The sequence below is a fragment of the Microcebus murinus genome, chromosome X (assembly GCF_040939455.1).
Source record: "Microcebus murinus isolate Inina chromosome X, M.murinus_Inina_mat1.0, whole genome shotgun sequence".
Taxonomy (NCBI): Eukaryota; Metazoa; Chordata; class Mammalia; order Primates; family Cheirogaleidae; genus Microcebus; species Microcebus murinus.
In genome coordinates, this window is record NC_134136.1 from 35242115 (window position 1) to 35256340 (window position 14226).

Sequence of the window (14226 nt, forward strand, 5' to 3'; positions counted from 1 at the left end):
TTGGAGGAATGGCAAGCTTTGGCCCATGAAATGGAGAGAGGTGACAGACACTCAGCAAGTATGTGTGAAGAATTTATTGTAAGGAAAGTTTAAGGGTGCAAAGCCAAAGTACATTTCCTGAGGGAAAATGGACTATCTCCACAAGTGGAGAAGACACTGTCTACTTCTGTGTTTTTCCTTTTATATGTTAGGTTTAGGTAAAGATTAGTTATAACTATTCATAACTATATGTCCCTGTTTGGGGGACTGGATTCTTTCTATGTTTGGACATGACTTAAAAGTTACGTTCCAGTAATTCTTTCTAGTATATGTATGATGGGGAAAGTTCCATAACCGTTTACAGTGTTTTTTCATTCCCTGGTGGTCAGTGTTTCATGGCCTAATTACCCCATTCTTTAAGACTGAAATAACTGTTCCCTTTTTTGTTTTTTATGCAACCATTTCCTCCTTATTGGTTTTCTATAACTGCTTTCTCCTTTCTGTTTTTCTGATTTCCATTACCTCTCACTTGTTTTTCTGTCCCTAACAATAGTGGAATGGTTAAATAATTTATATTATATCCATCTTAGATTATTTTACAATCATTAAAAATACTGTTTTAAAAGAATATTTAATGGCACCAAATATGAACAATATAGTGTTAAGTGAAAAAATATTTAGTATATAATTTTATACGCATTTTAGAAGGAGAAATCTAAAAGACGTTTTATAAGAAACTCTAGGATATGAAAAAAAATTGGATGTAGCAGATAATAGGATTTCTAACATGATCAAAATTAGAATAGGTAAGAATTCTACTTGATATGGGAAAGACAATGTTTAGTTTTGAACATAATTGAGAATGATGGACATTGAAAGGCTATTTTTCTATGGGTAGTTGGAAATACAGATGAAGTTTGTTTTCTCCAGTTTTAGTATGTTCTTAAAAATTATGTGGGTTTTTCTCAGATTTGTGGTAATTAAAGTTTTTGACCCATTGAAATTAGTCTAAATTAGAAAGATTTTACTTACTGTGTTGTATATTCATGATATTACTGCTTCATACTGCTTCATTTTCCTTGAATGTTGCTGTATAAAATAATTGATTATCAAATGTTAGCCTGACTTCACCTTATTTTGCTCTGGAGTGGCTCAGAATTCTCATGTTTCCACTGTTACTTATACTTACTATTCTCAGTTCTTATTACTGTTGAAAACTACTGTGTTTGAAGAAGTATAGTTATTACCTGATTAATATTGACTTTTTAAATTTTTTTCTATGAATTTTAGGCAATGAACATTTTGACTTCAATGCTACTTCTATATGCAAAAGAAGAAGAAGCTTTTTGGCTTCTGGTTGCTGTATGTGAACGAATGTTGCCCGATTATTTTAATCGTCGAATCATTGGTAAAACAAACAAACAAACAAAACATACTTTTAAACATACACATAGATACAAACACATATTTCTTTTCTAAATAATTTCAGTGTCTCTTGTCTATCCAATCACTAATCAAATAGAAGAACTAATGATTAGGTTATTAAGTATGAAATGTCCAATTTCCTTAAGTACTAAATTTGACAGTTGATATCTCTGACATTTCACTTTGACACTTCTTGTTTTAATTTTATCATGAAGGTACATCCCCAGTCTTGCAAACACACAGTTTAGCTTGTGATTATCTTTCAAATTTTTTTTAGAGTAATGTTTGTGAAACCATGAATCAGTAAAAAATTTGTGAATAAGTAAAAAATTTTCAAATATGAGTTCCATCGTGGAACCAATGTAGCACAGACAGCTCAAAATATCAACGAAGTGTTTTGGAAGGATGTGGCTAATGATGGTTTGAGAAGTTATGTTCTGGTGATTTTCTTCTTGAAAATGAGCCATGTGGGCAACCTGAGACCAAAGTGGGTAATGAACAGCTGAAAGCTGTAGTGGAAGCGAATCCATCTCAGCCTACATGTGAATTAGCAGCAAGGTTTGATGTTGAACCATTTGAAACAAATCAGCAAGGTAAAGAAGTTGGATAGATGAGTTCAACATGAATTTAACAAGCGTCAGAAGAGAAACTGTCTCAAAGCCTGCCTTTCTTTCCTATCACGACATAAAGGCAAACCGTTTCTACACTGTAGTGTTATGTGTGATGAAAAATGGATTATTTTTTATAATCACAAGCATTCAGCACAATGGTTGGATAAAGATGAAGTACCTAAACAGAGTCCAAAACCGAATAGTCATCAAAAAAAGCCAATTTTGTCTGTTTGTTGGTCCAGTGCTGGTATTATCCACTATAGCTTCATGAAACCTGGTTGGTCAATTACAGTGGATGTCTGCTGCAAGCAATTGGACAAAATGATGAGGTTGCTTGCGATTAATAAGCCAAGATTGGTCGATAGAGACAGGCCAATCCTCTTGTAAGACAGCACTCAACCACATATTGCACAAACAACGCTGCTCAAACTATAGAAGATGGACTTGGAAACTCTCTGTCATCCACAGTATTCACCAGACCTTGCACCAACTGACTACCAGTTCTAGGCTTTGGACCACTTCTTACAAGGAAAAATATTCAGTTCTCAACAAGCTGTGGAAAACACCTTTCATGATTTCATTGCTACTTGCTCTCCACGCTTCTTGGCTGCTGATATAAACAAGCTACCGTTAAGATGGAAAAACCGCGTTGATAGGCACATACTTTGATTAATTGTACTTCTTCTTGTTTGAGATATAATAAACTATACTTTTGATTTGAAATTGGACATTTCATATTTAATGACCTAATAGGTTATAATATACAATGCAGGCAATTTCAAAATGTCACATTCACTGATGTTCTCAAAGTAAGAGCTTTTTGTACTGAATGTATAGTTGTAAAGATTATTTAATATGTTGCTTTTTAAATAAAATACCTGGTCTATTTATTAATAAAATGGAAATGTTAAGTTTATAGTCTCGGAAACAAGAGTAATTTGAAGTATCTAGAGCTACCAGGGAATTTTAATAGTTTTCTTGATGGGAGAGAGATTTTAATCAGCTTAAAATCTCCACATTTATATGAATTATTTAGATATTTGCAAGGTTTGAAAGAAGGACAAATTCTTATTCTAATTGTATAATATTTTCTCCAGTCATCAAATATTTATAGGCCTGTGATCTGTTGCCTTAAAACTCATGGATGGTCTCTCCTTTGTACCCTCATAAGCTTTCAGTGTTGTGGCTAGATCATTGATTGTACTGTCATTTGTTATTGTTATTGGTGTGTTTATCTTAAGTTCTAGATATTAAATTCTCTGAAGGTGAGACCATTTTATTAATTGGTATATCTCTTATAGTACCTACTACAGGTCTCTGCATATAATAAAGACTCAAATAACTCTTCAAATGAGTTTGAATTGTGTTTCTCAAGTCCTTCTAAATATGTGACACTCTACCAGCAGACAGAGGGATGCATGAAAAATAGAAAAGGCACTGAAGGAGTTCATAATTTAAGGGAGAGGGATGAGATATATCAGCATGCTAATAGACGTGGGGAGGTATTGAAAACAAGTCCTTTTGAAAGATGTTTACTGTTAAACTTCTTTTGATATTCTCTAGGTGCCTTGGTGGATCAGGCAGTCTTTGAAGAACTTATCAGGGATCACCTCCCTCAGTTGACAGAACACATGACTGATATGACATTCTTTTCCTCAGTTTCTCTCTCATGGTTTCTCACACTTTTTATTAGTGTGCTACCTATTGAAAGTGCAGTGAATGTAGTGGACTGTTTCTTCTATGATGGAATAAAGGCCATTTTGCAACTGGGATTGGCAATACTTGACTATAATTTAGACAAACTGCTGACTTGTAAAGATGATGCTGAAGCCGTGACAACTTTAAACAGGTATTGTAAGAATCATAACATTTAAATCTGGAGAGGATCTGGGAGATTATGTTGTTCAGTTCCCTTATTTTTCAGAGGAAACTGTGCCCTAGAAACGTCAGTTTGCCCAAGGTCACAAACTAGTTGAATGAAAGAGCTAAGCCTAAAGTCCAGTCCTCTGTCTCCAAATAGAATATAACCAAAGTAAATCATTACTTTGAGGTGAACCATTAGGTTATATACATATTTACACTAATATTGTTGATTCAGTATGCTGAGACTTTCTATAGCGTCTCTGTGTAAAAGTAATTTGAGTAGGGGAAAAAGTAGTCGATAATGTTAAATATCCGGGGGGGCGGGGGGAAATGTTCTGCTTCCCATGTGGTTTTAGTCAGGGAAGTTGAATTTTATTTTCTTTTTTTAAAAATAAATTTATTTTTAATTATGGGTATATAACAGTTATATATATTTATGGGGCACATGTGATGTTTTGATACAGACATGCAATGCATAATAATCAAATTAGGGTAAGTGGAATATCCATCAACCTCAAGCATTTATCATTTGTTTGTGTTAGGAACATTCCAATTCTCCTTATTTATTTTAAAGTATACCATAACTTATTGTTGACTATAGTCACTTTGTTGTGTTACCAAATATTGTTCATTCTGTCTAACTGGTTTTTTGTACCTATTAACTATCCCCACTTTATCCCCTCTCCCCAGGGTAGGGGAACTTTATTTTCCTAGTGGCTTTTGTATGAATGCTCTTTTGTATTGGAGCACGTGTGTTCTGTGTGTGTGTATGCGTGTGCACATGTTTGTATATGTTGAATGAATATTTGAATGGGCAACTATATAATGCTACATCAAATCCCATTATGTACACAGTAAAATACACATGCCTCACTCTGGCATTCAGAACTCTGTGATAAGTCCTCAATGTACCTTTCTTCACTTATTTCCTATTATGTGCCTCTATATATCCTGTATTCCATTCTTACTGGGCTATGTGGTATATGCTGAGTACTCTCTGAGCCTATTTGCTTCCTTCATGCTCTCCTCCCCCATCCCAAAATGATTTCTTCACCATCCCATTCCCCACCACCCATTTCCTCCCAATTCCCAACCATCTACGAATTCCACTTCTTCATAAGACCTTCCCTTGTCCTCTTAGTTGAAATTAACCTCTAACCAGGGAGAAATTAACTGTCATTTTCTCTGCGTTAATAATTTTAGTTCACTAATTCTTGTATTACTATCACTTTGGATAGGTTCTTTGACAATGTCACTAATAAGGATAGCCCATTGCCTTCAAGTGTTCAGCAGGGTTCAAATGTGAGTGATGAAAAAAGCAGTCATATTAGAGTGGATATTACAGATTTGATTAGAGAGTCAAATGAGGTAAGTATTTTTATACCATAAATATATTACATAGCATATTTAAAATGATTGATACTATAGTTATATCTCTAGTAGTATATTAAGAGTAAGATAATAATACAAAGATACAATTTAAAATGCAACTTCACTTTAAAAATGAAGTTGTGGGCCGGGCGCGGTGGCTCACGCTTGTAATCCTAGCACTCTGGGAGGCCGAGGCGGGCGGATTGCTCAAGGTCAGGAGTTCAAAACCAGCCTGAGCGAGACCCCGTCTCTACTATAAAAATAGAAAGAAATTAATTGGCCAACTAATATATATATATAAAAAATTAGCCGGGCATGGTGGCTCATGCCTGTAGTCCCAGCAACTCGGGAGGCTGAGGCAGTAGGATTGCTTAAGCCCAGGAGTTTGAGGTTGCTGTGAGCTAGGCTGACGCCACGGCACTCACTCTAGCCTAGGCAAGAAAGCGAGACTCTGTCTCAAAAAAAAAAAAAAAAATGAAGTTGTGAACTAATCCTAGGTTGTATAACCTCCTCTGTCCCAATTTGCTTTTTATTAACTAAAACTAAATTTACTTGCTTTCACAAATAATGACCACTTTTAAATATCTCTCACTGTGTAAAAAGGTGAATTATTTTCTCTTCTTATTAATCTCAGAGACTAAGAATTTTACCAATGTTCTTGTACTTAGTCTAGACACTTAGTATGTGGAATTATCTCCAATGAATATATATGAAAACTGAAACATGGGAGGTGAAAATTCACAAAATCACTGAACAAGTCAGGAAAATAGCTAGAAATGGAACCAAGGCCTCCAAGAATTGAGTCTGATGAATTGAATTGTAAGAGGAGAAGTGGATATTTATTATAAATGAGTATCCACTGAAATTGTATTTCTTGCAGAAATATGGTAATATTCGCTATGAAGATATACACAGTTTGCGCTGTCGAAATAGGCTGTATGTGATACAGACCCTAGAGGAAACAACAAAGCAGAATGTGGTGAGTATGCACCCACTGGCGTAAAGGCAGGTGGAGTAACTTTTTTTTTCTTTAATTTTCTTTAGAAATTATTCTGTGTGAATAAAATGAAAAGGGCTAAACTTTTGAGCCAGATTCTTGCCAAGGTTTAGTTTATTGTAAAGTTTTTGAGAGGAAATAAATTATTTTCTTCTGGTTGAATTATGTTGCTTTCTCCAACATGTTTTGTGTTATTTGACCTTCAATAGCCCTGCAATACACTATTGAATGCTATGATGTAGGCATTTAAGCATAACGTTTGTGATGTGCTGCATCAATAAGAACAGATGATCTATGTAGTAATCAATGCTGCTAAAAATATTATCCTTGGACACCTAAGGTAAAGTGAAAAAGGATATAAAATAGTGTGTTTTAAGTACTTGCCTTTTTAGTATTTGGATGTCTCTTTAAGAAGCTGTTAATATTGGTTGCCTCTGCTGAGTGGGAAAATAGATTGCTGGTCAGAATGAAGAGGGTTTTACTTTGCTTTTTATATTCTTCTATGCCGTTTGAGCTTTTATCATGAGTGTATGTTGTTTTTGTAAACCTACTTACTTAAAGGCCAGGTCCTCAGAGATACAAATCTGGGAACATTAACATTTCTGAAGATTCCAGGTTTAGATTTCAATTAAATAATTCAGAGATGTTACTGTGACATAGTTAGCATAGGAGCCCCCTTGTTTTAGTTTTTCTGTATATTAACCTAAAAAAATTACTGAAGCAGAGCATGTCCATTTTCAATAATGCAAGCATTACAAAAAATGTAAAATGTAAAGGTTCCCTACCCTAGGAGTAACCATCTTAAAATAATTTGGCATATATCCTTCCAGATCATTTTTCTATGTGTCTGCACACATAAATGTATATGGATGAGCATATAGTCTTTGAAATGAGATTGTACCAGTCACTTTGTTCTGTAACTTTTTTTACTCAGAAATATGTCATAGTCATTATGTATCAGTACATATAGATCTGCCTCACTCTTCTTAATGCACCATAGTATAGATATCCTATATTTATTTAACTATTCCCTGTTAATATACAGTTAATATGTCCCTCCTTTTTCTCTCCTCTTACAAATAATACTTTATGTAAACATCTTTGTACATATAGTCTTTGTAAAAGTATTTCTGTAAGATAGATTCCAGGAGGTGGAAGCTGGGTAAAGGGTATGCCCATTTAAAATTTGACAGGTTGTGCCAAATTATCCTCCACAAGATATGTACTAAATTGTAATCCAACCAACAATGTATAAGAATGCCCTTTTCCCCACACTGTCACTAACACCAGATATTAAAAATATTTGGTTTGTGCCAATTTGATAGATAAAAAAATCAAATCTCATTTTGCTGATTGTATATTTTTCTTCTTTTGAGACAGGGGCTCTCTCTGTCACCCAGGCTAGAGTGCAGTGGCACAAATCATAGCTCACTGCAACTTCAAACTCCTGGGCTCAAGCAATTCTCCTGCCTCAGCCTCCTGAGTAGCTGGGACTACAGGCACGCGCCACCACATCTGGCTAATTTTTCTATTTTTTTGTAGAGATGTCATCTAACTCTTGCTCAGGCTGGTCTCGAACTCCTGGCCTCAAGCAATCCTTCCACCTCAGCCTCCCAGAGTGCTAGCATTACAGGCGTGAGCCACTGCACCCGGCCATTGATCATAAATGTTCATTAGCCTTTTTCATTTCTTCTGCATTGCCTGGTCATAGCCTTTGCCCATTTTTTCTATGAGATTGTCTTTTTCTTATTGATTTTTTTTTTTTTTTGAGACAGAGTCTCGCTTTGTTGCCTAGGCTAGAGTGAGTGTCGTAGCATCAGCCTAGCTCACAGCAACCTCAAACTCCTGGGCTCAAGCAATCCTCCTGCCTCAGCCTCCTGAGTAGCTAGGACTACAAGCATGCGCCACCATGCCCGGCTAATTTTTTCTATATATATTAGTTGGCCAATTAATTTCTTTCTATTTATAGTAGAGACGGGGTCTCGCTCTTGTTCAGGCTAGTTTCGAACTCCTGACCTTGAGCAATCCGCCTGCCTCAGCCTCCCAGAGAGCTAGGATTACAGGCATGAGCCACCGCACCTGGCCAGAAGCTCTTTGAATATTTGTGGTATTAATTCTTTGTCAGTTATATTTGTGGCCTAATATTTCCCCCTAGTCTTGCTGTTTCTTTCATTTTCTTCATGTTATCTTTCAGAGTAATACAAGTTACAAATTTTTATGTAGTTGAGTCTACTCTTTTTTCTTTCATAGTGTCTGGGTTTCATATCAAACTTAGCAAGGCTTTCCCTATTTAAAATTATATAAATTATAAAAATGCTTTCTATAGTACTAGTATTGCTTTTTTTAACATTTAGAACTTTGATACATCTAAAGTATATTTTTTATTTATGATGTGAGACAGGGTTCTAAATTATTTTTTTCCAACCAAAATCACCCATTGTCTTAAAACCATTTATTAAATAATCTATTCTTACTATATTTTTTTAAGATGCTAAATTCTTATATACATGGGCTTTATTTCTGGACTTGTTTTGTTTACTACAACAGTATTACACTGTTTTAATTACTGTAGCTTTGTCCATTTTGAAATCTGACAAGGCTGTTAAAATTCCTTTTTAATATCCATTTTAGTGATCTGTCTTTTTGAATGTCCTTTAGTAAGCATTTATAATTTTCATCATGTAGGTCTTATACATTTCTTATTGAATCTCTTTTACACCTATGTATTTTATGGTTTTGCTGCTAATATGAATGAGATCATTTTTCCTTTACATTTTCTAATTGTTGCTGTGTATGTAAAAGCTATTGATGTGAGTTTGTTGCTTTTCTGAGTGGCCACGTTACTGACTGCCATTAATTGTAGTATTTTTTCCGTTTACTTTCTCAAGTTTTCTGAATAGACAGGCATATCATTTCCAGTCTTAGAATTTTTACTCTTCCTAGTATTTATATCTCTTTTCTTTTTTTGTGTGTTAAATTGCATTAGATAGGATCTTCAGAGAGGTATAGAAGAACAACAATAGAAACAGGTTTTCCTTGTCTTATTCCTGAATTTAATAGGAATGCCTCTAGTATATTGTAGTTAATTTCTGAAAGATGTCCTTTATCAAAGTAAGGAAATTTTATTCAGTTTCTAGGTTAAGAGGTTTGGGACATTTTTTTTAAAATCAAGATTGAGTGTTAACTTTGATCAAATGACTTTTCTATATCTTGAGATTATATGTTTTTCTACTTTATTAATTTAAATTTTATTAAAGAATTCCTTATATTAGACTTGTATTCTTTTTATTTTTTTTATTTTTTTTATTTTTGAGACAGAGTCTCACTTTGTTGTCCAGGCTAGAGTGAGTGCCGTGGCGTCAGCCTAGCTCACAGCAACCTCAAACTCCTGGGCTCAAGCAATCCTCCTGCCTCAGCCTCCCGAGTAGCTGGGACTACAGGCATGCGCCACCATGCCCGGCTAATTTTCTATATATATATCAGTTGGCCAATTAATTTCTTTCTATTTATAGTAGAGACGGGGTCTCGCTCTTGCTCAGGCTGGTTTTGAACTCCTGACCTTGAGCAATCCGCCCGCCTCGGCCTCCCAAGAGCTAGGATTACAGGCGTGAGCCACAGCGCCCGGCCTTAGACTTGTATTCTTGAAATGAATTCTATTCAGTCATTTATCCTAATCCTATTTTAGAGGTATTTAATCCTATTTAGATTTGTTATTCTTTGAATATTCTGCTTTAATAATTTTGCCAAATGGATTCTTTGTATCTTTGTTAAAATGACATTGGTGTTTTCTTCAAATTATCTGTTACCTGAAGGTTTGAGAAAACAAGCTGGTAAAGCCATCTTGATCTGGTGTCTTTGGGTTTGTTGCCTTGAAAATCTGTGATTTCCTTTTCAGTTCTGTCTATTCAAATTTTTTTGCTTTTCTGAGTCAATTTTGGTCATTTATATTTTCTTATGGAATTAACTATTTTGTTTAGATTTATACACACACACCACACACACACACACACACACACATATATATAGGTATAAAGCTTATGGAATTCATTCAACAAATATTTAATGATTCTGTCTATGTCCTGGGTACTTCTAATGATCTCTTCAGCCATGCTTATATTATCCTTTTCTTCTCAATGAAGTTTGTGATTTCTTTTATCTCGCTTGACAGAGATTTGTCTATTTTACTTATTTTTTCAATTAACCAACTCTTCTACTTATTAAATTTACTGTATTTTTTAAAAAGTTTCTCCTGTTTAATTAATTCTAGCTTTTCTTTACCTTGCTTTTAAATTTCTTAAATACCATAATGATTGTACTGTTAGTGCCTATTCTTCATAGAGTAGGATGAAATCACATATTTTCTAAGCTTATTACTTCTTGGGTTATGTTTTTTGACACAGAGAGGAAATGTATATCTGCCATTGCCTTTGAAGTATTTAATGACAACCCCTCATGATGACTTGACACATTGCTTATGTGACAAGAGAGACTTAGAATGAAATGAATGCTGTTACTTATATTTATAGACATTAAGTGGCTGTCCTTTGGTGGTGATTTCTGGGTATGAAGAGATGAATGTTGAAGTATGTATCAGAGTAGAATTGAACTGTAGTCTATGTACAGCTTTTTAAAAGGGTAAAAATAGATGCTCTTACCTTAATTATTCCTTTAAAAAGTTAAAAGAAAATATTTTCTTCTGTCAGAGGGAGACCCTAGTGGATTCAAAGAGAATTTCTATACCAAAGTGTTAAATTCTAAATTGTTTTTAATATTTTTAACAGTTGCGTGTTGTATCACAAGATGTGAAATTGAGCCTTCATGAATTGGATGAACTTTATGTCATCTTTAAGGTACTGCTGTTCTTTAAATAAAAAATAATACCCTTTTAGCAGAATTGTATCACAACCACTCTTAAATATTTTATCTTTATTTTAGCATATGTGTTTTTTTTTAAAAAATCTTCCAAAATTACTTTTCTGATTTAATGACTTTCTCTTTTTTATTTGTTTTTAATAGAAAGAGCTATTTTTATCTTGTTATTGGTGTTTGAGTTGTCCGGTATTGAAGCACCATGACCCCAGTCTGCCATATTTGGAACAGTATCAGATTGACTGCCAGCAGTTCAGAGCGTTGTATCACTTGCTGAGTCCCTGGGCTTATTCTGCAAACAGAGATTCACTAGCTTTATGGACATTCAGATTGTTGGATGAAAACTCTGACTGCCTTATAAACTTCAAAGAATTCTCCTCTGCAATTGGTAAGATGATGTCCAATAATTTTTAAGCAAAAAATAAAGGTGCTCCTATAAATATTTAGTACTGCCTATTATTTGCCAGTTTAGTCAGATTATATCCCTGGGTTACATTATTTCCAGCTTTAGTAATAAATGGACCTTTTCCTGTGTTTGTTGCTAAATCTAAGTATATTGATCACATTTTGCCCCAAATCTTAAATATGGATGTTTTAAGAGTTAACACAAATGAAGAGAATATCTAGATTTCCCCACACTCATAGGCATGGATGCTATAGAAAGACTTTCCCCTTCAGTAAAAATCCAACCACATGGCCTAGAAAAGTGGCAGAGAAATACTCAACAAATAAGTTGTACCTACAAATAGTCAATATGTTATACCTGTAGATATCGTTCCTTTGCTTTTCCAGATACCACAGCATGCTTTCTTATCAGGGATTGATTGCTCCTTAAGAGCATTTCTCTCCTCAAATGAGGTAGAAGGCCTCATTCGAAAGAAAAAAACAATCTGAGTTGGGGGAAAGGAGATGGACAGGATAGCATTTTATCCCTTTGGTAAAGAGTATTCTGCTTATATATTTAAAAAAGAGAATCTGACTAACGGAGTGGTTGTTTAACTGTTAACTTAAGTAACAGAAGGTTTCTGAATTCTAATTTCTGGCTAATATTTTTATCTTAATTAATTTCTGTTGCTGGAATTGGTTGAATGTTCTTTGGATACATGATTATTTGCAATTGAATTTCATTGAACAGACATAATGTACAATGGAAGTTTTACTGAGAAGCTCAAGCTGCTTTTTAAGCTTCATATTCCTCCAGGTAAGAGTTTAACAGTCTTTAATGATGTACGGGAGGAATTGATTCCATTTTAAAAAGTATTACAGCTATTCCATTTTAACATAATTTTCAATCTGATGCAAGGTCACTGCTTCATTGTGGTCCTCAAATCATATTACCACTACTTTTGCTGATATAGATGCAGTGAAATCTATGAAAGAGATTCTGTGTAACAGATGAGTCTTTAACTTTCCTTCCTGTTAGTGGCCATTCAATTTAATGATAAATAGTTTGTATATAAGAATTACATATCATTTGAATATGACATGTAATTTGAATATGATACATAATTTGAATATTGGTATACTGTTCCTTTTTTTTTTTTTTTTTTTGAGACAGAGTCTCACTCTATTGCCCAGGTTAGAGTGCCGTGGCATCAGCCTAGCTCACATCAACCTCAAACTCTTGCGATCCTTCTGCCTCAGCCTCCCAAGTAGCTGGAACTACAGGCATGTGCCACCATGTCCGGCTAATTTTACCATCAGCCTAGCTCACATCAACCTCAAACTCAAGCGATCCTTCTGCCTCAGCCTCCCAAGTAGCTGGAACTACAGGCATGTGCCACCATGTCCGGCTAATTTTTTCTATATATTTTTAGTTGACCAATTAATTTCTTTCTATTTTTAGAAGAGACAGGGTCTCGCTGTTGCTCAGGCTGGTTTCGAACTCCTGACCTTGAGCGATCCTCCTGCCTCGGCCTCCCAGAGTGCTAGGATTACAGGCATGAGCCACCACGCCCGGCCTGAATTTTTGTTGTTATTAGGATAGAAATTAACTTTAGACAAACTGCCAAACTTGTAAAATTCTATAAATTATTCAGAAAAATGGGACCAGTCAGCAGGGATATTAAATATTTGGAAAAGGAAGCAAAATAAAAGCTATCATTTATTGTGTACTTGCTCTGTCAAGACAATTACTTTAAATGCATTCTTTTATTTAATCTTCCCAATATCCCTAAAAACTGGTATTATCCTTCCAATTTTTTGATAAGGAAACTGAAAGTTGGAAATATTAAATTATTTGCTCAAGATCACATAGCTAATAAATTGCATAGCTGGGATTCAAACTGAGGTCTAGCTCATTCCAAGGTTCGTGTTTCTTTCTATTTTACCATACCCTCAAAGTTACCACACCATTCTAGTTTAGTTTTTTCCCCACTGACCTTAAGAGGCTGCCTTTCAAAGGCCTGAGCCCTACTTTGAGAAAACAGGCGTTCAACTGAAGGAATATTGCAAAAAGCACCTTTTAGCTGAGGTAGGGTAATTTACAGAAACAAACAGCACTTCATTTGTCTAAAGCTACATACACATGGGATCCCTTTTAAACTCAGGATAGCCAGGAAACATTATTTACCAGACCAACAGGCTAAAACCATCTTTAAACCTTCACACATTCAAATCACAAACACAACATTAAAAACAAAAAACAAACCATTTAATAATTTAAATTATAAAAGTTTACATTGTCAAGTCAGGTTGCTGTTAGAATGTTTAATATTGTCATTGAATATGCTTTTAATAGATTAAAAATAGGAAAAACATGTATTAAAGCACAGGTAGACAGTAAAACAGTGTACTCAACTTCATTTTTCTTATTGAGGAAGCTTAAATGGCAGAAGTCACATTTTCAGAAATTTTCAAATGCTACATTTTCTTATTTCAACTTGTAATTGCTCTTGGAAAATAATTAAAAGACATGTGGGAGAATAATAAAACTCAAAGTGTTCAAGCACTTTTTGTCATTTACTATACAGTAGAGTAGTACCCCTTCCACATTTCTTCACTTATGTCTCTCTTATCCAGAAATCCTTGGTTTAACTCCCTGTTCCCAAATTTACCTGACCCATTATGAACCCCATCTCTGTAGCTCATTGTTACTAAATATAATTTGGG

General features: G+C 34.6%; 1 protein-coding gene across 1 annotated transcript in view; it reads left to right on the forward strand.

The window, feature by feature from the left end:
• Positions 1-14226, forward strand: part of TBC1D8B (TBC1 domain family member 8B) — a 72909-nt gene that overhangs the window by 50202 nt on the left and 8481 nt on the right. The window contains exons 11-17 of the mRNA XM_012751124.2: positions 1270-1387; positions 3579-3864; positions 5117-5246; positions 6130-6228; positions 11028-11096; positions 11263-11503; positions 12251-12316. Coding sequence (XP_012606578.1) covers positions 1270-1387; positions 3579-3864; positions 5117-5246; positions 6130-6228; positions 11028-11096; positions 11263-11503; positions 12251-12316 — 1009 coding nt within the window. The remainder of the gene's footprint in view (positions 1-1269; positions 1388-3578; positions 3865-5116; positions 5247-6129; positions 6229-11027; positions 11097-11262; positions 11504-12250; positions 12317-14226) is intronic.